The 27,505-nt window shown below is 53.2% G+C and overlaps 1 protein-coding gene across 1 annotated transcript in view; it reads right to left on the bottom strand.

The window, feature by feature from the left end:
* Man1c1 (mannosidase alpha class 1C member 1) overlaps window positions 1–27,505 on the bottom strand; it is a 142,664-nt gene that overhangs the window by 13,662 nt on the left and 101,497 nt on the right. Inside the window, exons 3-8 of the mRNA XM_050155642.1 lie at window positions 17,401–17,516; window positions 15,623–15,703; window positions 9,375–9,469; window positions 5,066–5,183; window positions 2,376–2,469; window positions 639–754 (exon numbers count right to left, since the gene is read on the bottom strand). Of these exons, the coding sequence (XP_050011599.1) occupies window positions 639–754; window positions 2,376–2,469; window positions 5,066–5,183; window positions 9,375–9,469; window positions 15,623–15,703; window positions 17,401–17,516 (620 nt within the window). The remainder of the gene's footprint in view (window positions 1–638; window positions 755–2,375; window positions 2,470–5,065; window positions 5,184–9,374; window positions 9,470–15,622; window positions 15,704–17,400; window positions 17,517–27,505) is intronic.

Genomic DNA, 27,505 nt, shown 5'->3' with positions numbered 1-27,505 from the left:
GCTTTCCACCTGTTAGGTTCAAAGGCAGCCACAGCTCCAGCCAGTCAACTCCTGGTCTGTTCTCAGTGTTCCTCTTCAGAGGGCCTCACTCCAGCCTCCACCCCTCTTCCCTCCATAGCCCACGAAGAGACCAGCAGCGGCCCTAACTCTGCTAGCTCAGTGCTGTGTGGCCTTGGGCAAGTGTCCTCCTCTCTCTGGATCCCGGCTGGCATCCACACGGGAAAACGAGCAAAAGCGCACGCTCCACAATCCTGGATGCCACTCTCTCTCTGCTGAAGTGTCACCTCCCCTTTACAGAATGACAGCTGAAGATCCCAAAGGCTCCTGGCTGCCGTGTGGGCTTTGACACATTAGCTGAAGCCCAGAGACTGTTGGGGGAGGACTTAACTAAGCTTCCTAAATCAGACCGTCACTTCCTATGAGACCTCGGACACATGGGCTGACCTGCCTGAGCCCGGGGTTCTGAGCACGAGGGAGGAACACGCAGATGTCTCCTGAATCTGGGGAGGTGTCAGTGTGCAGTGTGGCTGGGGAGGCCTCGCCTGTCACACCCTGCCCATTCTGCGGCCCCTCCCAGCACGCAGGGCCCTGAGGACTGGTGGCTGCCCACTGGGCAGGCAACGGGAAACTTCTCTTACCTCCAGTGCTTCGTCGTACATATTCTTAGCCTCCGTGTCTGTTTTGGCGGACATCAACCAGGACTTAATCAAATATTCATAAAAACTGTCCCCAAGTCCTCCAACCGAGACGTGGTCTGCAGGGAAAGATGACAGGGAGGATTAGCGCATTTATTATCGCTTGGGTTCAAATGGCAGCCTTCGTGGCCTGAGCTGGGCTTGGAGTGGAGCCAGTGTCTGGTCAGCTGCCACCCAGCCCAACTTGGGTGGGCTGAAGGGACCCAGTGGGAACCAGGACATCTTGAGCCAGGTGTCCTGTATCCCTGCACAGGGTCCTCGGGGCCATAGTCCGTCTGGCCTTAGCAGGATGATGACAAGGATCCTGGTTACTGCAAAGGGCGATTTTATCTTTTAAATCCCTTGAGATTTAAAAATGGATGCAGAGCAACTATTCTGCAGTAAAGTTATCGGAATGCAGACCAAAAGAGGGCAGCTGTGCGCAGGGCTCCTTCCCAGCGGCTTTGCAGGCCCATGCATGAAGTCTGGAGTTTCTCATAGTCTGTGTTTTTCTTTTTTATTACAAATTTATAATAAACACTAGGAAATATATATGAATGCATATACATATATCTGTGTCTATGTGTATGTGCACGTGTGTGTGTGTGTGTGTGTGTGCATATGTGTATCTCTTTCCTGGCCGTTCGCAGTGAATGCTGGCCCTTCATAAAAGGCTAGGAAAGGGGAGTAAGAGTGAGTCCTGGGTCAGACCCCAGCTGCAGAGCACCCTGGGGAAACTGAGTTGATCTGTGCAGATCAAGATGATGGGCGCTGGAGGGGAGGCAGGGTTGGGAGCCCTCTCTGTCTGGGAACGGTGGGCCAGCGCTACAGCGGTGTGCTGTGTTTGTGTGTATGTGTATATATAGTGTATATGTATATATAGTGTATGTGTATATATAGTGTATGTGTATATATAGTGTATGTGTATATATAGTGTATGTGTCGTCTTGTGCAGTGTTTGTGCCTATGCATGGATCTGGGTGGTAAGTGTCTGTTGTGTGTATGTGTGTGGTGTGTTGTTTGTGTAGGTCTGTGTGGCATTTTTGTGTGTGCTGTGTGTTTTGGCTGGGTTTAAGAATGGGTCTATGTGGTGTATGTGTGTTTATGTAGATCTGTGTGGTGTATATGTGTGAGTCTGTGGTGTCTATCTGTGTGTAGGGTGTATTTGTGTATGCCTGTGTGGTATATGTCTGTATATATGTGTATGTAATCTGGTGTGGGCATATGCGTTTGGTGTATTTGTGTATAGAGTGTGACTATGTGGTATGCGTGTGTGGTGTGTTTGTTTATCTGCATGGATCTGTGTGGTATGTTTGTGTGTATGTGTGGGTCTGTGTGGCATATGCCCGTATTTATGTATGTGTTATGTGTGTTTATGCAGATCTGTGTTGTTTATGTCTTTGTGTCTGATGTGCGTTTGGTGTGTTTGTGTATATTTGTGGTTCCATGTAGCATATGTCTGTGTGTCTATGTGTGTGATGTGTTTGTGCATATGCATGGGTCTCTGTGGCATATGTCAGTGTGTGAGTGTCTGTGTGTGGCGTGTGTGTTTGGAGCCCAGTGGGTTATCCTGGGCATAGTTTACACTGCAGGTGGGGTTGAGCATCCTGAGAGGCTGAAGCCAGATGTGAGGAGACTAGGAAAGAGACAGGAAACCTGAATAGGAACCCGTGGGACGAGGGCAAGGATACGGGTACTCACGCTGCACCCAGTTCCCGCTCACTGGGCTGAGGAAGTTGGGGTAGAGGCCAAAGGGCTTGTCAATCTCGCTGAGGACCTTGCGGATTTTTCTGACCTGTGAGAAACACCAGGAGACGTCACTTTCTGGAAGAAGCCACTCATTCCCGACTCTCAAGGAGGGAGCAAATGGTTCAGAGGTACACGGGTTGTGTGTGTGTATGTTAAAGCTTTCCGGTGCCTGTGGGGAGGCCATGAAAGAACGGCAGGTTCTGTGCCCACACTCAGAGCATGATGGGGTGTGGCCAAGTGGGGGGTGGGCCCACCACCCCTCCTGTTGACTGCTCTGCCTGGGACAGTCCTGTCCTAGGCTGCCTGCCTAGGATACCTGGGATACCTAGGACACCACCCTGTGGACCACTCTGGGTGAGGAGTTGGATGAGTTGCAGTGGCTATCTTGTAATCACTAAATTTCCCTCTTTAAGAAAAACGCGTAGCTCAGGCTGCCGTTGAACTCTTAATCTTCCTGATTCCACTCTGAGTGCTAGGGTTACAGGCATGCCAACCGCACCCTATTTTTGAGTGCTTCGGAGCAAACCCGGGCCTCATGTATCTTTGGCAAACACCGCTGTTGGAGCTCTATCCCCAGACCCAGTGGTGTGGCTGTGGTGAGCTAGGGCATTGATACCCAGGTTTCTCTGATCCCTTGGAGCTGTATTCCTTACCCTGCATGGAACAGCCATTGAGGATGACCCAGAAGATGAGCACGTAGCGACATAGAGTTGCGGCTGGGCTTGCAGCCTTGGAGACTGCACACGGTGAGAGATGCAATTGAGAACTTTGTCTAGCTGTCTACTAGAACTGAACCCTCAGGGAGAGCAAGCCTCCAGGACCATACTGCTGCCTGCTCATGGATGAACTGGCACGGCAGGGCCGCTGGGAGGTGGAGCTGTCAGCCTTCCTATTCCTCAGAGGTACTTGGTTTCGCCTCACTGGCCCTCATGTCCCTTTAAGGTGAGAGAGACCGTGAGAGGGCCAGGAAGATTCTGGGGCCTGACTTAGGCTTCCCTGTCCTGGTGGGGCCCAGGGAAGCGGCTGGATTAGCGACCTTGAGAGGATGCTGGGCGCTGTAAGAATTTGGGCCAATTTGTTGACTGCTAATAATCTCCTCAGTGGGAGGCGTGAGGAGGGGCTGAAAATAGCTCAAGTATGCAAATGGAGTGTGCAGAGGAACGGGGAGACTGGAGGTGCACCCCGCAGCTGGCTGTGCTGATCTGCCCAGGGAAGAATAGGCTGGAAAGTTCCTGGCCCAGTTCTTGGCTGTATCGTGGCTGGCTGTCCTTAGCCGGTCACTCAGCCTCTCTGGATTATTCATTCCACCTTCTACCTCTCTGTTAGACAGGCCTGGCAGAACTCCCCACCCCCACCCCAGGCCTGCTGACACTTAAATAAAATATGCCCAGGACATGGCAAGGGTCAGTGTGCACTCATGGGACCCTTTCCTGAGCTGACCAGAGCTTCCCAGGGGAGCCCAGCTGGAAGGTCAAGAGAACAGAAAGCCTGGGCTGGGTAAAGGGTCAGAGAGCATGCATGGCATTGGGCGGTGGGAGCCACAGCCCTGGACAGGTAAGGGTGGGAGGGAGAGGAAGTCGGAGGCACCAGCTGAGCAGGTGGGAAGCTTGTCCCGGTGGTGGCCCACGCGAGGACAGTGATGCTGAACCTGATGTTAAGGAGCACGGGGCTTCCTGCGAACGTGCCAACTCTGGGGCCGGGGCAGGCAAAGGCCAGGAACCCATTTCCTCCCAGCTGTGTGGGTGGTGGTGGGGAATATGGTCTGAGGACAGCTGGTGACATGACACAGAGCCACCAGGTAGAGGTGTGAAGTCATCTCAGAGACAGCAGGACCCCAAATGCTGTTCTCAGGGGGTTACACTGCCTTCCTTTGGATCCAGGATTAGATCTGAACCCAGACATTTCCTTGGCCATAGCCCTTTCAGAGAGCTTCCCAGGGCCCAGGATGGACAGTTGTCAGAGCTGGGCAGTGATCTGGATGTTACTTCTCAGCACCCATGTAGCCTTGGGCAGCCGAGAAGAGAGATAAGGAACCATTCTGCCAGCCTGCTGCCAGCCTGAGCCAGACAGGCACCTGGGAGGGAAAGGGAGGCAGATCTCACACACAGAAAAGCAAAATGTCCCTGGAAAGGGTATGTATGCACAACACCGCCTGTTCCTGCCAGTACGAGGAGCCTGGCTCAGTCGCAGTCTCCAGATTTCACAGTTCACAGCTCTGCACCAGTCAATGATGAGCCAGCACACACCTCCCTGGCAGCCCTGGGGGCTTCTGTCCCCCTCCCTGCCACCTGCCACTGAGCACAGTTGGTTCCTCTACCAGCAACCACTATGAGAGTGGTGACTGGGGGTCCTGCACACCCTGACTGCAGACACTCGCCCTCCGCCCCTCTGCCCCCCTGCTGGGGTGTGGGATGCTTGCCCTCTGCCTCCCTGCTGGGGTGTGGGATGCTCACCCTCTGCTGGGGTGTGGGATGCTCGCCCTCTGCCCCCCTGCTGGGGTGCGGGATGCTCGCCCTCTGCCCCCCTGCCGGAGTGTGGGATGCTCGCCCTCTGCCCCTCTGCTGGGGTATGGGATACTGGTCCTCTGCCTCCCTGCTGGGGTATGGGATGCCTGTCTGGGGAGAGAACAGGGGAGAGCTTACCTTTTCTGCAAAGACCCGGTTGCCAGAGAGTTCAGTGAGGTGCAAAAATTCCAAGTGCAGGGATCCGAACTCAGCCAGGATGCTGCTGCTGCCCGCGGTGGCCCAGCCCCAGTTACCACTGAAAAGACATCAGCTGCGTCACTCTGCTGGCTTCTTGGCTGAGAGAAGCAGTGGCTATGGTAGAGGGTGATGCCTGCTGGGTGCCAGACACCTCAGTTTATCCTCCTGGGCCCCACTATGTGGATGGCAATGGGGCAGGTGAGGGGACAGAACTTACGGAAGGGGGTCTGAGGCTGCGCCACAGTCTTTGTCCCTACTAAGCGGCCTCTATAACGTTTGGGGCTCAAGGCATGACACACAGTTATTTCACACAGTGACATCTGCAGGTGATGCTGACGGTGTGGTCAGGAGCCACAAAGGCCCCACAGGACACACAGTGGTCATCTGTAGGCTTGCAGAGGGCAGTTCCAAGCAGGGATCCCCCTCCCCAAGGCACACACATACACTTTTGCCTTTCTCCCTATCCAAGGTCATAGAATAGCCCCAGACTGGAGTTTCCTGAGACCTACAAGGTGTGACCACAGCCCTACAACTGCTTGACCCAAGGAAGCTGGGGCTTAGAAGTAGAAGTGGGGCCCCCAGAGCTTGGGCTAGTGTCCCCCGAGACTGTGCCTCTCATGGGTGCATCAGTTATGTTTTCTGCTCTGTGCTTGCACAGGTAGCCACTTTGGGGAGCAGTGCTCTAAGATTAAAGCTCAGAGCCAGCACACACATTAGCCCCCCACTTTCCCATCTAGAGACAAAGACTCTGGCCCACAGTCAGGTACCTCCTGCCGGGCCAGTCCGGGCAGCAGCTGGGCCCAAAGGAAGCTGAACTGAGCCAGCCCTGGGGGAAGCCACCGCCTGCATCACTCTGGCCGGAGAGGGGGCGCTTTCCAGACCTCCCACCTGCCGCACCCTGGAACTAGAAGATGTAGGGTCCAGCACCGCTCGCTCGCTGGCACCCTCAGGCAGGTCCCTGTGTGCCGCAGTTCCCTTCTCTGCATAACAGAATGAGGACAACTGCCCTTGCCTCCCCGCCTGGCGCTTCTGTGGGGACTCGGGACTGAATAAGGAGGGCGGTAGGCAAGAGGCTCCCTCTCCATGTGTCTCAGATTCCATACACATATCCCAGTTACTTTCCCAGGGGCTACTTAGGACTCCAGGGGGACAGACATTCTGTAGAGAGTTAGTGTAAGACGGGGTGAGGATGGGCCAGGTTGGGCAGGTTGTGGGGTGGCTGTGTTGCCTTTTGGAGGCCCCCCTGCTCTCCTACTGCCTAGGAAGCGGCTGTTGTTCATCTGTCTCCAGCACTTGGGAAGGCAGTGGGGGGCGGGGAGGTGCCTGGGGACCACACTTCTGCTAGTGCAGGCCCGAGGCCTCACTGTCCACTCTGAGCTCTGCTCTTGCCCGGCATGGGTCTCCCTGTAAAGCCGGGGAGCTGAGGGGAGAGCCAGCTCCCGGAAGCCGATAGGGCCGTGACTTCCATCCGTGCAGAGACTGCCACTCCCCTCGTCCTGTCCAGGGAGTGGTTTCACCCTCTACCTGGGGCTCACAGGTGTAGTTAACCCCAGCACCCAAAGGAGGAAACCGAGCTTGTCAAGTGCTTATAACCAGAGCCCGCAGGAGGTGGAACTCCAGCCTGGGCTTTCTTCCTCCAGCTGGGGAGCTCAGAGGTCTTCCTGGGTGATATTGACTGATATTTCATAAGATAAAAATAAAAGTCCCAGCCCCCCAGTTAGCTGTCTTTCTAGTCACCATCTCACTATGCAACCCTGGATGTTCTGGAACTCTCTCTGTAGACCAGGCTGGCCTAGAACTCAGAGATCCGCCTGCCTCTGCCTCCCGAGTGCTGAATTAAAGATGTGTGCCACCACTACCCTGTCTTCCCGATAGGTTTTGCCCTCATTGTCCACCACATGGGCCTCTCTGTCCTCTCTCCTGCCCTTCAGTCACTTCAGATAGTAGGGAAGCGTGGGGTGTTCTGGCGGTCTCTGCCTGGCTTCCTCTGTGTCCCTAAGACCATGCGTCCTCAGGAGAGCCCCACCTCCCCCTTTGATCAGCTTCCTCCTTCAGTTAAACCCAGACACTCAGCTTCATAGAGCTATTGTGAGGCATTCATCACGCACGTGACTGTCATTTTTATCAGCATGTAATTATGCATATGTAAAGTGACAATAAACTTCTAACAGGAGCCAGGTGGCTTTGGTGGCTTCTTTCACCCCCACCTCCAACTCTCTAGCAGATACTGTGATCTTCATTTCATAAGTGGGAATACTTGGGCTCAGAGAGGGGGAGACACTTTCTCAAGGTCACACAGCCAGTGGTAGAACTGAATCCAAATCCTAGGTACTAGATGCACCCACAGCATGTGTGCTGAGCGGCATCCTGGAAGGAGGGGGTCCTTCTACCAGCTCTGTGAGCCGATGGACAGCAGTAAGGTCTGCCCTGCTCTCCTCTCCCCTACCTAAGGGGTGCTGCTCCACAGTACCCCTCGCTACCTGGCTAAACCTCCTGTGTACAGTGCAACTGTTACAGCAGAGCTCAAAGTCTACCTTTATTTGGTTGCTGTGTGACCTCGGGAATGTTACTGCACTTCTCTGAGCCTCATTTTCTTCCTTGGTGAAATGGTGGCTGGCCCACTGTGTGCTCCAAAGCAGTTAGGCATTGTGTAGGTGTGTATAGGCATGTTTAGAGGGAGCACACCCGCACGAACATACATTTGCACGAGTCCATGCGTGGATTTGAGAATAGCCTGTCAGTGGCCAACTTGAGTGCCTGAGACCTTACTAGTGGCACGGGCAGAAGAAGGAGTGTTTTGGGCAGGTGTGTACGTGTGCATGCCCGCTTATGCACGTGTGCACACCAGTGACAGACTGATTCAGTCTGAGGTCCCTGGATTGGCCACAATCACTGCCTCAGATAGCCCAGTGGTCACTGCAGGCCCCAGCTGGCCCTGTCCCTCCTATGATGCCACCTGTACAGAGATGAGTGTCGCACCCCCACACCGGGCAGTGTTGCACCCCCACACTGGGCAGTGTCGCGCACCCCCACACTGGGCAGTGTCGTGCACCTCGCTCCCTAGCTGCCCGGAACCAGGCCTACTGAACACTAGAGCAGCAGCAGATGGCTCCCGCCCTCTACCAGGTCATCTCTGCGGCGCGTTCGCAGTAGCACGTGGCCACCGTGTCCTCGCTACCCTCCCGTTTTTAGCAGTCACTTCTTTCCCAGAATATGAAAGCAAGCGATGCCAGGAAGAATATGCGCGTGCTGCGTGCTGCGTATCTCGATGGCGAGCATGCAGCCTAAAAATATCCATGCCTGAGCCAGGAATCCTAGAGTCTGTGGCACCAGCTCCATGGGGCCACAGGTGAGACAGCAGGCTAGGGCTGCAGCAGAGGAATGGACCCTGAGGGGTGCGCCCGGCCCCGGCGTGGAGGGTGTGGGTCACTTCTGTCTTGATTCTCAGGATCGGTGTTTGTGGAGGGCACAGGTCTATGTGCAGACCTCTGAGGCATTGAATCTGGGGTGGAGGAGGAATTCCGTCAGCCCTCATGGCTGCCCTGGCTTCTGTGGAGCTTCAGTGAGGACACTGGGACAGTTTCCCACCAGGAGGCAGGTGAAAGGAGCACTGGCTTGGGGGACGTGGAGGGCAAAGCTACCAAGGCCACAAGACAAGAGGGAGGGTGGAGACAAGCAAAAGCTGGGTTGGCTCCCCTCCCAGGCGCCCAGCCAGCACTCCCGTGAGGTTCCCCACGTGGGGGCTCAGGCAGGTCAGGGAGCATGAATTTCCCCAGCCTTTCTCCCAGCTCAGGTACACCGCACATGGCCCAGGGAGCTGCAGGTGTCTGGGGACATGGCCCTATACCTCTGTGTCTGCTTCACCTAGCTCATAGTCAGGGCTCTGATCTCACAAGGAGAATGATCTACCTGGAGGCGCTGAGCCCTGCCTCTGAGGGTGGGAGCTGGGCTAACTCCGGAGACTCCTAGTCAACAGTGATGGGGGCTATATGCAGAGGAATAAATGCCTTCTCCCCCAGGAAGGTCAGGCCTGGGTGGTCCAAACCCTAGACTTGGAAACCAATAACTGTCCCGGACAGTACTTAGCAAAGACCAGTTCTCACTATGCACAAAATAGGAACTGTGCTTTTCTCATACCTCAGCCCCCACGTCTGTAAAAATGTAAGTCAGACAAAAGTGACTCCCGAGGACTCCATTCTGTCCACCCTCGGGACCCACAGATGCCACTGGTTTACAAGGGGCACCTCACCTTTTGAAGTTCACGACGCCCTTGGGGATGCCTGTGGGTGTATTGAAGGCAGGCAGCAGTTTCTCACCCAACTTGATGGCCTTTACTCGGAACACCTGCCAAGAAAGGTCAAAGGGCACTGAGTTCGTTTTTGGGGGAGTTTATTGGGAAGAGGCCCGGTGTCAGGTTCTACAGCCAGACAGCCTGGATGGAAGGTCAGGCTCCCAGACTGCTGGCTTTATAGCCACAGACCAGGTATTTCTCTCTGTCAATGTCTATGTTCATAACATGCCAGTGTCGCCCCTCAGATGGTAGGGGGACCTTGGGAAGAGGAGGTGTAAGCAGTCAGCATCACCTTCAGGTCCAGAGTCAGACCCCACTGAGGAGGACGCGATCAGCATCAGCACCACCCTTCGAGGAGCTGTGGGATGGTGCATGCTGAATGGTGCAGCCTGGACCTGGAGCGACCCTAGAGGTCTGTGTATTGAAGGCTTGATCACCAGGCTTGTTACTACTGGAAGATGTTAGAACCTTTAAAAGCTAGAGCCTAGTGAGAGGAGGTAAGTTACCGGTGGGGGGAGGTGGGGACATTGGGCTCCCCCCTCGCTCTCTGTTGCTTCCTGGTCTTGCTTCCATCTCATGATCCTGCCATGATGTTCTGGACCACTACGGAACCAAAGAAGTATGGTCTGAGACCACTGTAAATGTGAGCCCAGTCTAGACCACTGGAACTGTGAGCTCAGTCGAGACCATGGAAACTGTGAGCCCAGTCGAGACCACTGGAACTGTGAGCTCAGTAGAACGCTTTCTTTTTGTAAGTTGATTATCTCAGGCATTTTATTCCATGAGGAGAGCTAATTAATACAACGAGAGGGAAACAGTCTATTTGGACAGGGCAAATACAGCACTGGACTAGGAGCCCAGACCAAACTATTCTCCAGATTCCAGAAACTTCTACCTTCTGGATGACAGCTTCCCCATGAGATGGCAGGGCAAGGGCCTTTCTTTGGTACTCTGAGGCCACTCAGTTGTTTCCATTTTACAGACAGGGAATGGAGGGCGAGGGTGAATGTGTTGTTCTAAACCCTCCACGTGATGGCTAAGGAGCCATAATGAGATCCCAGCTCAGGGTCCCCAAGCAAGGTTCCTTTGAAATGCCAGACTGACGCAGAAGGATGTGTGGCCGTATGACTAGCGGTGTCACTAGTAACCATTGCCTCCTAAAGACCAGCACAATGACTCAGTGTGTAAAAAGGCGCTTGCTGCTTGAGGACCTGAGTTCGATCCCTAAGACCTCCACATGTGCACCGTGACACACGTGTGTGCACACATCCACAAAACAAATGAAAAAATTATAATAAATCCCATTAATTCTTCGGAGATAAATAATTGAGAATGTTGTGAAGGATTTTATATTACGGTTGCTTATACCAGCATTGCTTAAAATAGACTGCGGTGCACCGAGTGACAGAGAAGAGGTTCAGCTCTGGCTTCCACGCAATGTAATGTCATGTAGGAAGTAGACACACCTATGACATAGAAAAACACGCCAAAACAGTTTAACTCAGTTTAACATGTGTTTCCATGTGGACACATGGAAAAAGGAAGCACATCAAAACAGTAGCAGTGTCCTCTCAGAAGGGTTAACCCATGGACTGTATTTATTTCCTTCTTTTGATTTATCGGTGCTTTTTATGCAATCATTTTGATTTTGAAAGGAAGGTTTTGCTGTGTTGCCCCGGCTGGTTTTGAATGTCTATGTTTGAGTAGTCCTCCTGCCTCAGCCTCCTGAGCAGTCTGGATTACAGGTATTCATGACCACACTCAGCCTGTGTAATTTTATGATAGGACCGGGGAGATAGCTTGGTGGGTAAGGGCACTCATCCTGCAAGCGTGAGGACCTGAGTTCGGATCCCCCGCACCCACATACAAAGTTGGCTGTGGTTGTGGCTCCTGGAATCTCAGCACCGGGCGGGGCAGAGGGAGGTGGTGCTCCCTGGCCAGGAAGCCTAAGCAGCAAACTTAAGGTTCAGTAAGAGACATCCGGCTCTGGTCTCCCAGTTTGTGTGTGCGGGCACCCACCCACATGCATGACAAACATCACATATACACACACACGCGTGCGTACACACACACACAATACATACACACACGACAGACCCAGAACACAATTGGACTCCATAGTCAACAAACTGCAGACCAGAAAAAAAAAAAAAAACCTGGCCGTGATAGGGAACACCTGTAATCCTGGCACCAAGGCAAGAGAAACATTTGAAGCCGGGAATTTGAGGCCAGTGTGGGCTACTCCTTGGAGGGAGGGGTAGAAAACACATCCGTGTTGATCATGCACAGGATTCTTATTCCTAGAGGAGGGAGGGAGCAGAACACAGCCTCTGCTGCTGGGCATCCTAAGGACTTGGAGAGGATGAACGGAGGCTCTCTGCAAATAGCACGCTATTTCAGGGAAGGGCTGGAGCATTCCTGGAATTAGAGATCCATAAGGGGTCATGGGCCTAGGTATCCATGGATACCTAGAGAGGATCATAAATGCCATTTAAGAGATGGGATGCAAGTCCCCAGTCTGCAGCTCTGCTGACTCAGTTTCCTGACCTTCCTAACAACGCGCCAGCAACACAAGTGGGCTGAATGAGGGGCTGGGAGAAGGAGCTCGTGGAGCTAGGACTCAAGGCCATGGGTCTCCCATACCACAAAATAGAACGCAAAAAACAATAAAAGTCCCAGGAGGCAACTGCTAGAGGCTTCCCAACTCTGAGCGGCAAATGGGTTTGAGGCCTCTGAGGGTACACGGCCTTGCCAAGGAAGAAGAGAGGGAGTGGCAGGGCTGAGGACACTGTCCAGGGCCTGTCCTTGAGTCCTGGAAGTAGACCTTGGGAGCTGGTCTAGAAACCAAGGGCACCTGTCACCTGGAGCTGCAGGCTCTGCCTTGTGTATCTGCTGCAGTGCTCCAGGTTGGAAGCCACTGGCTTAGTGACAGAAAGGACTTGATCTCATGCAGGCTTTGGATCTCTTTACCCATCCAGAAGATTGCTGGTGGTGAACGGAACCCACCCAGAGGTGCGGCCCAGGCAGCTGCGTGGCTTCCTGAGACCCTGAGGAGGCTGAACTAGGATCTTCATGTCTCTCCTGTGCACAGCCCTTAGGAGGCCTTGCTGTAGCTGTCACAGATGGTCCCAGTGGTCTTGGGGAGGGACTGGGCAAACATGTATTTCTCGAGTGAAACACGGGTCCACTCTGCCATCTTGAGAGGGAGTGGGGGAGGGGCTGTGGCTGCAGCCCTCTAACGTCTTTAACAGCTCCCAGGGAAGTGCCCTACTAAGGCGGAGACAGCTGAGCTTCAGAGCGGCTCCCTCAGGACTTTCTCTAGCACACCCGGTGTCTCTCCACATAAGGATGTGGGTTCAGTGGTCACAGTTCCAGAATCAGAGAGGAACAGGAGTTTGATTCTGTAGGGCAGAAAACACAGGGAGCCAAGGGCCCAGCACACAGCCTCCTATGTCACTGTGTGAGCTTCATTGAGCCCCGCACTGTCTGAGCTTCAACTGCCTCCTCATCACAGTAGAATGATGGGGTGTGCCCATGGCAGAGTTTTTGTAGAAATCGGGAAAGAGGAAGCTTATATGTGACATGCTTCTAAACTATGAGATGCTGTCCCAACACCTCCAGGACCAGCTCTGTTACCTTTTTAAAAAATATTTTAGCCGGGCAGTGGTGGTGCACGCCTTTAATCCCAGCACTTGGGAGGCAGAGTCAGGCTGATCTCTGTGAGTTCGAGGCCAGCCTGGTCTAGAAGAGCTAGTTCCAGGACAGGAACCAAAAAGCTATGGAGAAACCCTGTCTCGAAAAATAAAAAAAATTTTTTTTTTTTGTGTGCAGGTAGTTTGGTCATGCGCATGTATGTCTGTGCACCATATGTGTGCAGTGCACATGCATGTCTGTGCACCATATGTGTGTAGTGCTCAAGAGAGCCAGAAGAGGGCATCAAATCCCCTGGGACTGGAGTTACAGAGGTTTGTGAGTTTGTGGGTGCTGGGAACTGAACCTGGCTCCTCTGCTAGAGTATCCAGTGCTCTTAGCCACTAAGTTACCTCTCTAGTGGGAAGTTAAAAAATGGAAAGCCCCAGCTGGGTGGTGGTGGCGGCGGCGCACGCCTTTAATCCCAGCACTCGGGAGGCAGAGGCAGGCGGATCTCTGCAAGTTCGAGACCAGCCTGGTCTACAAGAGCTAGTTCCAGGACAGAAACCAAAAGCTACAGAGAAACCCTGTCTCGAAAAAAAAAAAAAAAAAAAACACCAAAAAACAAAAAGGAAAGCCCCCATCAGGTACCCACTGGGTGTCTGTGAGCTTCGTGTGACTGAGCCCTGGTAGCAAGCAGTAACAACGGAGACAGAGGCAAGAAGGCCAAAGGGCTGGAGTAGGGCCTAGTACAGCCCTCAGTGCCTCATGGATTCGTAAGTCTGTTCCTTCACCTGCTAGTGGGTGATGCCTTCCCCGCACTGATGGGGCATCTGTGGCTCCTACAGAGCTGTGCACAGAACTCACAACCTGGTATTTAGAAAAGTAATCTGCCTGGGGGTAGCAGGGACCGTGGAGGTGTGCTGCCCTTCTGGGCAGGGGGTACAGACAGACTCAGGGAGGCCTACTTGGGCTTCCCTTTGAGCCTTGTGAACCGTTTCTCAAGTCACCCATGCCCTGGTCCACAACCCCTGGCCAGATACTGAGAAGACAAAGCAAGGCAGGGGGCTGAAGGCTCAGAACTATGGACTCTTCAGAGGAGGGTCAAAGAGGACTGGGTGGCTGTCACCGAGGGGCCACTAGCTCCTTCCTGAGTGGCTAGTCCTCAGACACCTCCCCTCCTCCTTCTCTGCATCCATCCCTCCAACCGCACCAGCTGGGGAGCTTGGGCAGGTGCCCGCGAGCACATGATTGACTTTGCTCCCATCGACAATTTTTTTTTTGGGGGGGGGGACAACAAATTGGTACAAGCAGTAATCTCTACTGTGGAGATTATGTTGGTGGAGAGCGGCCTGCAGCGACTCAGGAGACAGAGACTTCAGCCATGACAGCTAAGGGAGGAAGATGTTCTCAGACCACAGTGATGGAGGGAGGCAGGATTTCTCTGGCGCTTGCCTGCTTTACCTGCCCGGCTCCTGGTTCCAAGTGGCAGCCGAGCTGGGCAGAGTGGTCTCTGGATCCCGGGAAGCAGCCTGACTGATGACCTGTATTCTGGGGACGCTGCCAACCTGGCCACCTGATACTGAGACTGTGCAGTGATGAACGCTCACGAGGGGAGATGGAAGGTTCCAGTTTCTCCCAATCTCAGTTCAACTCAGAATTCCCTGGCAGAGAGAATGCGTCCTTTGGAGGTGACAGCCCTGGGCCAAACTCCTCCCTCCTGTCCCCTGTCACAAGGGCTCTTTGATTTAAAGAGGTATCATGACCATCAAGTGACTGGGGAGAAAGTGATAAGAAGGGTGTTTAAGGCCACCAGCAGGTGACCCTGGGCACTTCCTGGCCCGCACAGCCTTGCAATTACAGGCTACGGCCAGTAGGGCGGCCCCATTGCCATACTGCTCCCTTGAGAATGGGTGCAGGCCAGTATCTGGCTACAGTTCTGCCCAGGACTGGAGGGAAGGAAAGTGCTGGCGGTGAGGGACATCAAAATCAATGGGTTCCACAGCTCGGCATTTAAGACCACCGGCTGCTCTTCCAGGGGACCCAGGTTCAATTCCTCACACCCACACGGAGGCTCACAGGTGTAATGACGGTTTCAGGGAATCCAATGCCTTCTGACTTTTGTGGGCATTGGACACCTATGTGGTACCCAGACATTCATGCAGGTGAAACACTCACACACACTAAGAAAAAGAAAAAAGCGGAAGGCCCTGGGAGTGAGAAGTAGCAGCTTTAGCTTTGTGGGTCTTGAGAGTTCACTTGTGAGCTGCCTAGCAGTTTGCTGGGCCAGGGCAGATGAGCGTGTGGGGCAAGTGTGCGGGATGGGCGTGTGGGGTGAGCGTGCCGGTTCTCATGGACATGGTTCTAGTCTCAGAGAACTCCTCAGCTGCTCTAGGAGCCAAGTGTGCTCACCTGGGCCATAGATCTGAGCAATGTGGAATCCTCACGGGGACTCCTGGCTGGTCTCTGCAGACCACACAGCCCCCTGCAACCATTATGAAAGAAGAGGCGGGACTATGATTTCTCCAAGACCCGCCCAGCCTGGACAGTCCTGGGGCCTCCAAGAACCAACTCACCTCTTCTCCCGTCAGGTAGTAGGCCGAGAGCAGTCCTCCGATGTAGCGGATGTTCACTTCAAACAAAGATGCTTCTCCACTCTGCAAGAAGGCAGGGAGGAGACGGCAAGGATCCGGGTGAGCTCCCAGAGCTCTCCAGGCCCTGGACACAGGCCACACTGCTCCCTTTAACACACACCTGTGTCCTGCTCTGGGGACCCCAGCTGGCCAGGCCACGGCTCAGTTTTCATAGCAGAGGCCGAGAGGGGCCAGCACCTGCCTGGCAGTTGCTACTATGCATTTAAGTGTTCCAAGTAAACACCAGCTTTGGCTCCCTTTCCCGGCCTCGCCAGAGGCCATTGGAGCAGTTACACCTGGCGGTGCTCCAAGGAGCTCCAGGACCTGTGCCGAGCTTAGGGAGAAGCTTAGCCCGAAGAGAGGCAGAGCCGGAGTGAAACGAGGGAGGTCCTTCCCTGGGGCGGCAGAGCGGAGCAGGGCTGAGCAGGAGGCTGTGGGCAGACGTCTGTGTGAGAGCCGCCAGTCTCTGGGCTCCTTCACTCGGCCCTGCTCCCTGGGCGTGCCAAACAGATGTGGAGGCTTCATGCCAAGGACAGGGCCTTGCTAAATTCCCCACGTGAGCCATGTATACGGCTCTGTGACTTGAAACAGACCTCTCTTTCCCCCGGGGTTTCCTACTACACAGAACAGGTCTGTCACCACCTTCCGGGCAGGCCTTGTCACAGAAGCTGTGGCAGGGTCTCACAGGCCCTGTTGCCACCTCCTTTGCCCCAGGTGCTCACTTCACCAGTTTTCTGCATCGTATTTTAAATTTTTATTTGTAATCCTGGGGATTTGAATGAAGGCTTAGGTGACTGCTTTATATCCCCAGCTTTCTTTTTTCTCTATTTTAAGGCAGGGTCTCACTAAGTGGTCCAGGCTAGCCTTGAACCTGTGCTCAGCTGCCTCAGCCTCTAGAGTAGCTGGGATTCCAGGTCTGCACTACCAAGCCTGACTCAAGCTTTTGTGACTGACAGAAGCCATTGGTATCTGTTAATCTGGAGGGTTTTTCCACCAGCAAAGGTGGGCAAAACTCAGTTCAGTTCCTTCCCGCGTCATAGCGCTCTATGACGTCACCCCATTCTCCGGGTGAAAAAGCTAAGGCTTAAAGAGGTGACCCCCCCACCTTTCTTTTTTCTGGAAACACTCTAACTTGCCCCAGCCTGTCTGAGTGTCCACAGCTCCCTGGTCCCCTGGGCAGGCCCAGGGGGACCAGGTGAGTCCTGAAAGATGCCCATCTGCCTCTGTCCCATCACAGAAAAAGAGCAAAGGGCTCTATACTCCCCTGGCCTCACAGACACCAGAAGCTGCAAGGGCCTCAGAATGAGTCTAGTAATTATAAAAATGGAGGGGAGGCGAATTTGCATTTGTGTTGACTTTGTGGGACCATAAAATCCTTGCTACAGCCCTCTGTCAGGGTCATCCTTCCTGTCTCGGTGAGGAGACTGAGGATCAAGGGGGCGGGAAGCCTTCCGCAGTTCTCCGGGCCAGTTCTCAGGTCCCCCAGGTCTGTTGCCTCTAAAAAAGCCACTTCCCTTCCTACCTCTTGCTGAGCAACACGCCCAAGATGAGAAATGTGGGGGAGGGGAAGGAGGGATGGCCCTGACTGTCTCCCCTCGCACCAGAGGACACCAGCAGGGAGTCAGCCCTACCGCAAGGCTACTCTATTGCATAGCCGCAGGCACAAGTGTGCTGTCTGTAGAGCTGGAGACTGGCCGGTGGCCCCATGGCCGCCCACTCACCACGTTCAGGTGGAAGCTGTCTTGCACCCAGGCCTTGGCCTCTTGGAACTCCTCCTTCAGCTCCATGAGGTAGAGGGTGTCGAGGGAATCGATGATGGTTGCCCCACCGAGGCCACCTGCAGGCACAGAGAATTGCATGTGTGACCTGGGGCCATTTTCATCCTTCTTATTTTCAGCTAGAAAAGTCACCCTTCCTCCAGGGTCCCCAGATACTTGGAGAACTCCAAGGCCCCAGCCACAGGGACTCCAGTACCACCAGTGAGGGCCAGGATGGATCCATCACCCTCTCTGTTGTGGGAGGAAAGATGGAGGCCAGGATGGGCCTTCCAGGACCACGGTCACTCCTTGGTCACCGAGTGACTCAGTTCCAGGTAACACCTGCACTGACCCATGTGGCACACACAGCTCCCAAGGCACAGCCATTCCCGGGGCTCATTCATCCGATTTCTGTTTTATCCTGTGGAAAAATGCAGGTGCTCACGTATGGTTATGCAGAGAGAGACTGCAGGACTGTGAACCCAGGGAGGATGTAGGCAAACTCCAAACCTGTGCTACAGACTGGAATACAGCACAGGGACATCCCACACAGGTGAGGTGGACCTGCGTTGATGAGCTTGGAAGAAAACCCGGGGTTCTCTTCAGTTAAAAAACAAACACACACACACACACACACACACACACAAAAAAAAAAAAAAAAAAAAAAAAAAACAGAGGTCCTAAGGCCAGACATTGTCTATCAAATAAAGAGGCAGGTATGGGTTACCTCCTTTCAAGTGGTTGGTCAGTGGGGTCTCATAGACTCCCCTAAATATTTCAGGCTATTCCTATTCCTACTGCGTACCACCTGGAACTTTATGGTAAGATCCTATTGCTGAAGACACCACACTCCTGAATCATAGCACATGGAGAAATCACGCCGCTACTGACGTGGCCTCTTCATCCCTACTGGCTAGCTTTCGCGGTGCTGGGAGGGGCTGTGCACGCTATCGGAGGAGAAAAGTAATTGTGGATCTTACCTAGTTCTCAACACTGACAGCTGCAGTAGCAACTGGCCTGGCAAGAGACGCCCAGTGGTGCCATGGCGGCTCTAACTTTACGGGAGTAATCAACCACTTTCTGATTGGACTCGAATCCTGTACCACAAGACTAAATTCATGCCTAGCACTATTCACTGGGTCAAAAGCCTGTGACTGGCCAGGCCATACGCCCTAGGGGAGGACCTAGTACTATTACTTTGCTAAATGAACATAATATCCAGCTGCCTCCTAAGGACTTTTCTTTGTAGCCATAGATTAACACATCTCTCAAACCTCCTCAGAGAAGATTATTTGTTTACTTGTTTACTTATTGCAGGAGATGGTGATTTAGACAGAAAGTCACTACAGGCTAACATGCAGAGACTAAGAGACCATGGAGTACTGAGTTCTAAATGGGACATCTATACTCCTCACCCAGGGGTTGTCTGGGAAAAAGGGGTGGAAAGATTGCGAGAATAGAGCAGATATTTGAAGCAAAACAGTATTGGCCAGACATGACAGGCCTTTGCACACACGAACTCGCAGTGGCTGGGAGAGCATGCATAAGAACTGCACAAGATGGGGGCTGGAGAGATGGCTCAGAGGTTAAGAGCATTGCCTGCTCTTCCAAAGGTCCTGAGTTCAATTCCCGGCAACCACATGGTGGCTCACAACCATCTGGAATGAGGTGTGGCGCTCTCTTCTGGCCTACAGACATATATACAGACAGAATATTGTATGCATAATAAATAAATAAGATATTAAAAACAAACAAACAAAAAAAAGAACTGCACAAGACCAAGCCAGAAAGAACCCCAGAGTGAAGTCCCAGCCCAGCTGAGGAGCTACTGGCAACCGATGGTTGATGGCGGAAGAGAGTCCGTTCTCTTCAGGGTAGCGTCCCTAAGAGGCTAGCCATTGTGTAAATGAGACATGTCCCCACCACAGGCTCATTTGCTTGAACGCCTGGTCCCCTGTGTGTAGTCCTGTCAATAGAGGGAGTTTATGGAACCCTTAGAAGGTTCGGACAGACTGGAGGAAATACCTCATTAGGGGAGGGCTTTTAGGGTTGGTAGCCTTGTTCTACTTCCTGTTCTCACTCTCTGCTTCCTCTGTGCAGTTGAGATGTGATGGCTCAACTTCCTGTTTCGGCCACTTGCTGCCATGCCTCTTAGGCCACTATGGACTCTCTATATGGAAACAACCTCAAGAAAACACTTCCCGATGCCACTTTCAGCTGTGTGTTTTATCCTAGCAACAAAAGAGCAATTCACACACGACACATGTAAGGACAGACAGTGCCAAGTGGACTGAGAGGGCTTCTTAAGAGTACACGAAGTTGGGGAGGAAGAGTGGTGGAGAAGATGGGGGAGGAACTGGAGGGGACGGGAAAGGGATGGGTTTGATCAAACATTATAGGCAGGTAGGAAATTCTCAAATAATAATAAAAGAAGATTAAAAAGTGAAAACAGAACAGTGGTAGAGACGGCTCGGTGGGCGAAGGGGTGGCTAGGCCTGTTCTTCCAGCGCTGGGAAAGCAGACACAGGCAGATCCCTGGCGCCCTATGGCCAGCCAGCCTAGCCTTGTCAGCGAGCCCCAGGCTTGTGAGACCCTGCGTCTACAATCTAAGACAGCTCTTGAAGAGCGACAGTTGAGGCTGTGCTCTGGGTTCTACATACATGTGTACATGTGTGCACATATCCTCTCTCTCGCACAAAGCCAACGACAACTAGACAAAACTGCAAAAGCAGCATGGCTTCATCGCAAAGAGAAAAGTGAACCATCTCCACGCTGGAGACTGCGGGGCTCGGAGCTTATCTCTGGGTGCTGGTGCAGAAATGTTGTTTATTTCTTCTGGATTATTTTATTGCTAGAGATTTATTTCCATTAAAAAGGAAAATGGGAAGCAGTTTAGACAAAGAAACCAGACAAATGTGCAACCCAAAAGTCCTCCAGTTCTTGCCTGTTCCAGTTCAATGGGTCCACAAAGAACGATCACCGCTTGTCCTGCCAGCCTGACGCTGGTCCTGGGCGTGAAAACTGAGATAACTGGTCCCTGCTTTCATCACTGCTGAGCGAGGCAGGAGAGGACTAGGGAATGGTTGGCTACTGTCAGTGCCCGAATGGGAAGGACTGGGGGGAGAGAGGGAAGGGTGAGCATGGTGACACCTGGAGAGGAGGAGGGGGGAAGGAGGAAGAGGAGGAGGAGGAGGAGAAGGAGGAGGAGGAGGAGGAGGAGAAGGAGGAGGAGGAGGCTGACTTTCGTCAATATCTTACAGCTAGAGTTACAGCCAGCAGCAATGTCCTTTAGGGCCCAGAGTACTTTCATCCCTAAATTCCTCCAGGGAGACTGGTACCCAGATTCTCCTCAGATGTCCCAATTTGCAGACACTCAGGTACCATCTAGAAATGGTATTGATTTGGGTATGACCTAGGCAGTTCTCCTGTGTACTCTATTTCATCCCAGACGAGTCACAAAACTTAGTCTCAGGTAAGTCCCTGTCACACCGTATTATGAGAGGCTAGAGATAAAAATAAGATCATGTTTGGTATACACTTTCCCTCCAAATATTTTCCATTTGTGGTCAACTGAACCCACTCATGTGAAACCAAGGGAGGCAGAGAGCTCATAGCACAAGCTTCAGGAGAATGGCCATCTCCACTCTGCCGCTGCAGAAGCTGGGGGGTCAGGAGTCACAGGCTCTGCCCTCCTGAGCAGAACCCACTGAGTCTGGCCTGGCTTCGGGGCCTGCACGTTCAGCGTTCAGCGGCCTGTGTGTCCCTAATTGCTCACTCGTGTCTATAACGCACACGGAGGATCCTGGACTGAATCACGGGCAGGCATGGTGTGATAAAAGGCACAGGCCGAAGCCGGGCGGTGGTGGCACACGCCTTTAATCCCAAGAGCTAGTTCCGGGACAGGCATCAAAGCTACAGAGAAACCTTGTCTCGAAAAAAACAAAAACAAACAAACAAAAAAAAAGGCACAGGCCGAGAAAGAATCAGAGAGAGGAATGGTGAGGGAGAGCTGGGACAAAGACAGAGCCAGAAGTGAAGGACATTGCTATCACCAGAAAGGAGGGCTGGCCACAGAGGACAGGGCTGTCACATGTCTGGGTGCTTAAACTGGACTGAAGCGAACTTGTGGAGTGTCGGCCCCTCCCACAACCACAAGGTCAGGCCAGCATGCCTTTCCTAACTGCCTCCCCTCTGGGTGTCCCCTCTAGGTGTCCTCTCTGGGTGTCCTCTCTAGGTGTCCCCTCTAGCTGCCTCCTCTCTGGGTCCAGCAAGGCTCCAGTGAAGACTTTCTCCCCTGGAGATGCTTAGGCTCCTTGGGGGTCTGGAGCCCAGCCCCCACTCTGCAGGGCCTGGTGACCTGGGGCCCTGTCTAGTGTATCCCATGCAGGTTGCAAAGCTGGTGCTTTAAGGCCTGGAGTGACTCTGAGGTCTGGTGGATCACCCTTTCATCTCACAGATAAGTCAGCTCAGGGGAGATGAGCTTCCGCCACCAGTGTGGCCTCTCAACTCTGGACAAAGGGACCTAAGCGCTCACCCATCTGGCAGCCAGCTACAAGCCAGAGCCAGGTGGAAGCTGAGTCCCTCCCTCCAGGGTACAGCCGTCTCTCGTTTCAGAACCCTGCCCTGGGTCACCTGTTTTCACCTCAATAGCCCTCTGTCTCTTGGGGCCCTGCAGGGAGAGCAATCAATCAGGTCTCCTTTTGACCAGCTGTCCCCATGTCACCTCAAGACACCTGAGTTTGTTGTTTGAAGCCCTGGCTTCTTGGTTTGGTTGATCTCTCCCCCGCCCCCACCTCGCACCTGGCTGGGCTGGGGTCAGCAAGGCGCTCCAGGCTCAGGGTTACTCCACAGCCCAGGCCGCATGAAGACAAGGCCCTATCCCCAGTCCAACCTTATATGGCGCCTGGACAGCTTTCACAGGAACAGAGGACAGCCGGTAAAGAGGCCACGCTCTATGTATTCCTAAAGATCCAGCAGGGCTCAGAACAGCAGCCAGGACCTTTCCTGGGGCTGCAGCCATGGCGGGCTCTGCCAGGCTTCCTCTCCCAGCTCTCTGAGCTCTACCTTCACACAGGATAACCTCTCAGAGCAGGAGACAGCAAAAAACGACTCAGAAAGAACAAAGGCCCTGGGAAACAGAAGAACTGACTCAAACCAGCATGAGCCAGCAGCACACCTGTGAGCACCAAACTTATCTGTGAATGAAGGGAAGACCCCTGAGCGGGTCCCTGGGGAGCCATCGCGGGTCCCTGAGCCTGAGCCACCTGCCATAAATTCATCCGCCCTTGCTTAGGGAGCACTAAGTGCTTGATAAATCAGTTCACTACTTTTTCCTGGGTCCCTTTGTCCCCCTTGAAATGACGACCTGTCTAGGGTTGTGAAGTGAGGGAGACTCTCCTGGTCCTCCCTCCAGGGGAGGAAGGGGATATTGTCATCTCACTGTTCTGACGTTTGTCCCTGGAAAGAAACCTTCTCCAGAAGCCTCCATAGGCTAAGATGCTGGCCTGCTGCCCCACTCCGTCTCTGTCTCAATTAGCCTGTGGACGATGCAAGCTAGCTGGGCGTTCTGAGCCTCTTTCTCCCCTTTGACATGGGACACTATGTAGGGGACCTGCCTTGTGGTACTGCCAGCTGCAATGGGACACCATATACCAGCATCTGGGTCCTGCTCCTGACTGTCCTGGAAGCCTCTCTACAGTGCTTCAGGCGGTCTTGGTTATCTCCTGCTTAGACCATCATGACCCCTGACTCTGTGTAGCAGCCTCCAGCACAGCTTCCATTCTCGTATATGTTGTCTTCCTAAGACCAGAGCCAGTGGTGTCTCTCTCTGGGTTCAGGAGCCTGCCCAGTATCCAAACAGTAAGGCATGTTCACCCTGCCTTCACAGCGTTGAATGATTCTCCCTATGTTGTGGAAGGATTATAGCTTGCATATTCTTTTTTCTTTCTTTCCTTTTCTTTTTGTTTTTTTGAGACAGAGTTTCTAAGTGACTTTGGGGCCTGTCCTGGAACTAGCTCTTGTAGACCAGGCCGGCCTCGAACTCACAGAGATCCGCCTGCCTCTGCCCTGGAGTACAGGGATTAAAGGCATGCGCCACCACCGGCCAGCTAGCTTGCACATTCTTTAAGGCCTGCTTCCCACACAGTCTTCCCTGATTCTACTTGTGAACCTGTTCCCACTCAGAGCACGCGCACAGCATTCTCGTGGGCCGTGCTCCCCCCACGCATTGGAGGGCTTTAGCTTTCCCTCTGAATATCTGACGAATGTCGAAGGTCAAAGCTTCCTCTGTCTCTCTTGTCCCTCTTCCACTGAAACCTTGTAGTTTTGCTTCCCAGCAGCCCTAAGGGGGCAAGAGTCCCATGCAAAGGGTCACCAGTCTCTCCTGTGGCCTCCTCATACACCTCTGAGTTCGTAGCCTCTCTACCAACTCTTGTTCCTGTCCCCCTGCGGCAGTCTAGTGCCCACCTTGCAGGCCCTTGGCATCGCTCTGATGCCCATCCCCTGGTATGAAATCATGCCTTCTGCTATGTCCTCTGAGAAGCCTTCCCTGGCATGCCTGGCACAAGGGCTCTCATTCCTGTTAGTTCTGAAGGAACCATTCACGTCTGTCCTTCCACAATTGTTGGAACCCTAGTCTTCAGGGAGTTGTCCCTGTACCGCCTGTGAGCATCACCTATACTACGTGACAGTAAGACACTACTCCTCTATTGCGGCGCCTGCACTACAGGACCATCTGCGAGCTGGGCAAGGGCCTGGAGATTTAAACACACAAAGACACACAGGCAGAGACACGGGTCATCCTTGAAACAGGAATGCCCCAAGAATGCCCCCTTTATTGTATCCAGGGGCAGCTGATATAGGGATCCTTAACTGATAGCCACGCCCCAGCCAAACCCACCAGAAACCACTCCCCTGCCATCAGGAACTCCTGAGGGTCTCGTGCTCAGAGCAGCTGCAAGCATAACACGTTGTTTACAGGAAATTCAGGATCTGGGGGTTCACAGCTTCCAACATGTCCCCATGACCAAGAAACAGCTGCTGGGGGACGGTGAGAAGGCAGGAGACAGGAAGCCACAGATGTTCCTATGGCCTCTTCCTGACTCCATCCTGGGCTTAGACGGGGGAGGGGGAAGGGGCATGGATGACATGGGGTACAACTCTCCCTCTTGCTTCTCTCCCTATGGTGGTTGATTCCTAGTCACCTTTACTGACTCCTCACTGCCTTCCAGCTCCACACCCTGGGTTGTCTGAGATTCAGTCTGGGTCTGTTCCTGTCTACATGTTTGGGACCCCAGGTTTAAATTTCCTGCCAGGACCTTGTCCCTCAGTCGGAGATTGAAGGCACTATCTCCTATGAACACTCTGGAAGCTTCCTGTTCCTCCTTCCAAATGGACCCTCAGCCTTTGTGCTCACTCCCCCCATAGCCAACCCCCGCTCTCTCCGGGGCAGCCCTGTTCTGCAGCATAACCCAAGCTACAAGCCCCTAACTTCTTCCCCTGTCCAACCCTCTTCCCTACCTGTCTGTCTTCTACGAGGCCAGAGGGAGCCAAGACACTGACCAGAGGGTGGCTCAGGCTCTAAAGTATTTAGCACACAAGCATGAACAAGGGCATATCTCATTCCCGGAATCATATCTCGATTCCAGGATAACCTGATTTACATCCTCAGAACTCAAGAAAAAAGCAGGGTATGGGACTGGCCAGATGGCCCCATGGGTAAAGGTGCTTCCCAGCAGGCCTGATGACTGAGTTTGGTCTTCAGGACCTACCTGGTAGAAGAGAGAAGTGACTCCTGTGTTGTAGGAGGGCTCTTAGTTTGTTCTCGGCTGCTCAGCCCCAAAATAATCACACAGAAACCATATTATTTGCAATGTTGTTTGGCCAATAGCTTAAGTGTATTTCTGGCTAACTCATATCTTAACCCATCCCCGTTAATCTGTGTATTGCCATGAGGCTGCGGCTTACTGGGTAAAGTTCCAGCTTCTGTCTCTGACAGGGATGCATGGCTTCTCCTCACTCCACCTTCTTTCTCCCAGCATTCAGTTTAGTTTTCCCCACCTACCTCTGTTCTGCCCTGCTATAGGCTCAAACCAGCTTCTTTATCCGTTAACCAATAAAAGCAATACATATACAGAAGGTCCTCCCACACCACTCCTGCAAGTCGTCCTTTGACCCCCCCCCACATATATGCACACAAAATAAATAAATGTAGTAATAAAAAAAGCCTCAGGTGGCATGTCTTTACAATCCCTGTGCTGGGGAGATTTAGGGTTAACCTTTATTCTTGCTGGATGTGGTAGCATATAGCTTTTGTCCCAAGAATTTGGAAGGGGATGAAGATGAACCTCTGTGAGTTCAAGGCCAGCCTGGTCTACATGAGTTCCAGGGATACATGGTAAGGTCTTATTAAAAAAAAAAAAAAAACCTTGACATCCCTGTGGAACAATGGAGACAGGAGGATCCTTAAGGCTCAATGGAGAGTCAGTCTACCCTATTCAATGGACTCCGGGCCAATGAGAGACCAGGTCTCAGGAACCAAGGCGGACAGCACCTGAAGAGGATGGACACTCAAGGTCACCCTGACCTCCATAGGTACGCGCACACACCGCACACACCGCCTTGCACAGCTTCCTACTGAGAGAAGGCAGGGTGAGAACCCCAGGCTCCACCACCCCCTCCCAGGGCTGCCTCCCCAGAGCCTCTTGCCCAGCCCGTGTCTCTACCGACTCTGCCATACAATAATGACTTTTTTATGTGATGTTATATTAACAGAGAGAAATGGGCCAGGGTGGGCAACTCTAGCTCCGGGAAGAACATTTAGTAGGAAAAAAAAATGACCCAAGGCCTAGCCTATTGCGGCATCTCCCCAGAGCCACACACTAATGGCTGCGTTTAATTTAATGATACAATCCGCAGAGACTTCTCTTGATCTCAAGTGAAACAACATGAGCGTCTTTTCTTGGCTGCCACGGAGAGCAGGGTGGCTGTGTGCACCAGGCTGTAATTTTATAGATTGAGGCAAAGGCTCTGCCCACCCACGGGAATGAGGCTCTCCGGGATATTGAGGGATACTGACACTCCGTCCCCGTGGCTCTACACCAACGCCTGGGCAGGACAGGTAGTGACCTGGACCAGTGAAATAAAGGACGGCAGGATATGCTGGTTTCCAGGCAGAAGCCGACTGGCACCTCTGCCCTGCATCTGTGGGGGACGGTGCTATATCACGGGGGAGCCCAAGACATACACCAGGAGGCCATGCACACTCGTCCCACAGTCTCACAGACTGACAGTCTCATCAGAGACCGGCTAACAACGGCCATGGACTCCAGATGCACCAATAGAAAGCTCCACGTCCAAGCCTCCCCCGCTGAGTGCCTGCACACAGCTACAGGAGAGTCAAGCCTGCTGAACCTGCTGAGAATGCCCGACCTGTCTAATTGGAGAGCCTCATCAAATACCTGCTCAGAGCACTAAACCCGGGAGCAGCCCAGGCGCCTAGAAAGCCCACCCCATGCCCTTCTAGGAAGATCTGTGAAAGCCGCACATGCCCCACCCCCACCCCGACCTCTCCACAAGCATACTGTATTCTGTTGAAAACCACTGTCCTGGAGGACGAGGCCAACCGGCTGCACTCAGGCCCCGGGCCCTCCTGCTGTGGCTTCCTGGGGGTTGAGAGCACAGGAACAAGCCAGCCAACCAGGAGCCTTTCCATCCCTATGTGGCCTAGGGTTTTTTTTTTTTTTTTCCCATCCTGGAATGTTTATGATGCCGTTTCCTGGGTCACTCGAATTGCACTCAGAGGCTGTTTCCAGGCAAAGGCTTCTTGGGGCCTCTCTGAGGAAAAGCATTATTAGGAACTATTCCCGGAATCCAGAATGCTCGCTAGAAGCTGAGTAACACAAGGCTCTTTACTCAGTCTGACCTGCCCACACCGCTGACCTACTTAAAAGCTCCATTCCTCCTGCTCCCCACGGTCAGGCTCCTGATGCACTGAGCAAGGTGCAGTCCAGGCCTCACAGACCCTGCCCAGTGCCTGTTACCCCCTCTGCAAGTGATGCCCTGCCCCCCC

This window comes from Alexandromys fortis, unplaced genomic scaffold (genome assembly GCF_014885135.2).
Source record: "Alexandromys fortis isolate MF-2015 unplaced genomic scaffold, M_Fortis_MF-2015_v1.1 scaffold_26, whole genome shotgun sequence".
Classification (NCBI taxonomy): domain Eukaryota; kingdom Metazoa; phylum Chordata; class Mammalia; order Rodentia; family Cricetidae; genus Alexandromys; species Alexandromys fortis.
This window is presented reverse-complemented; position numbering and strand designations above follow the sequence as displayed.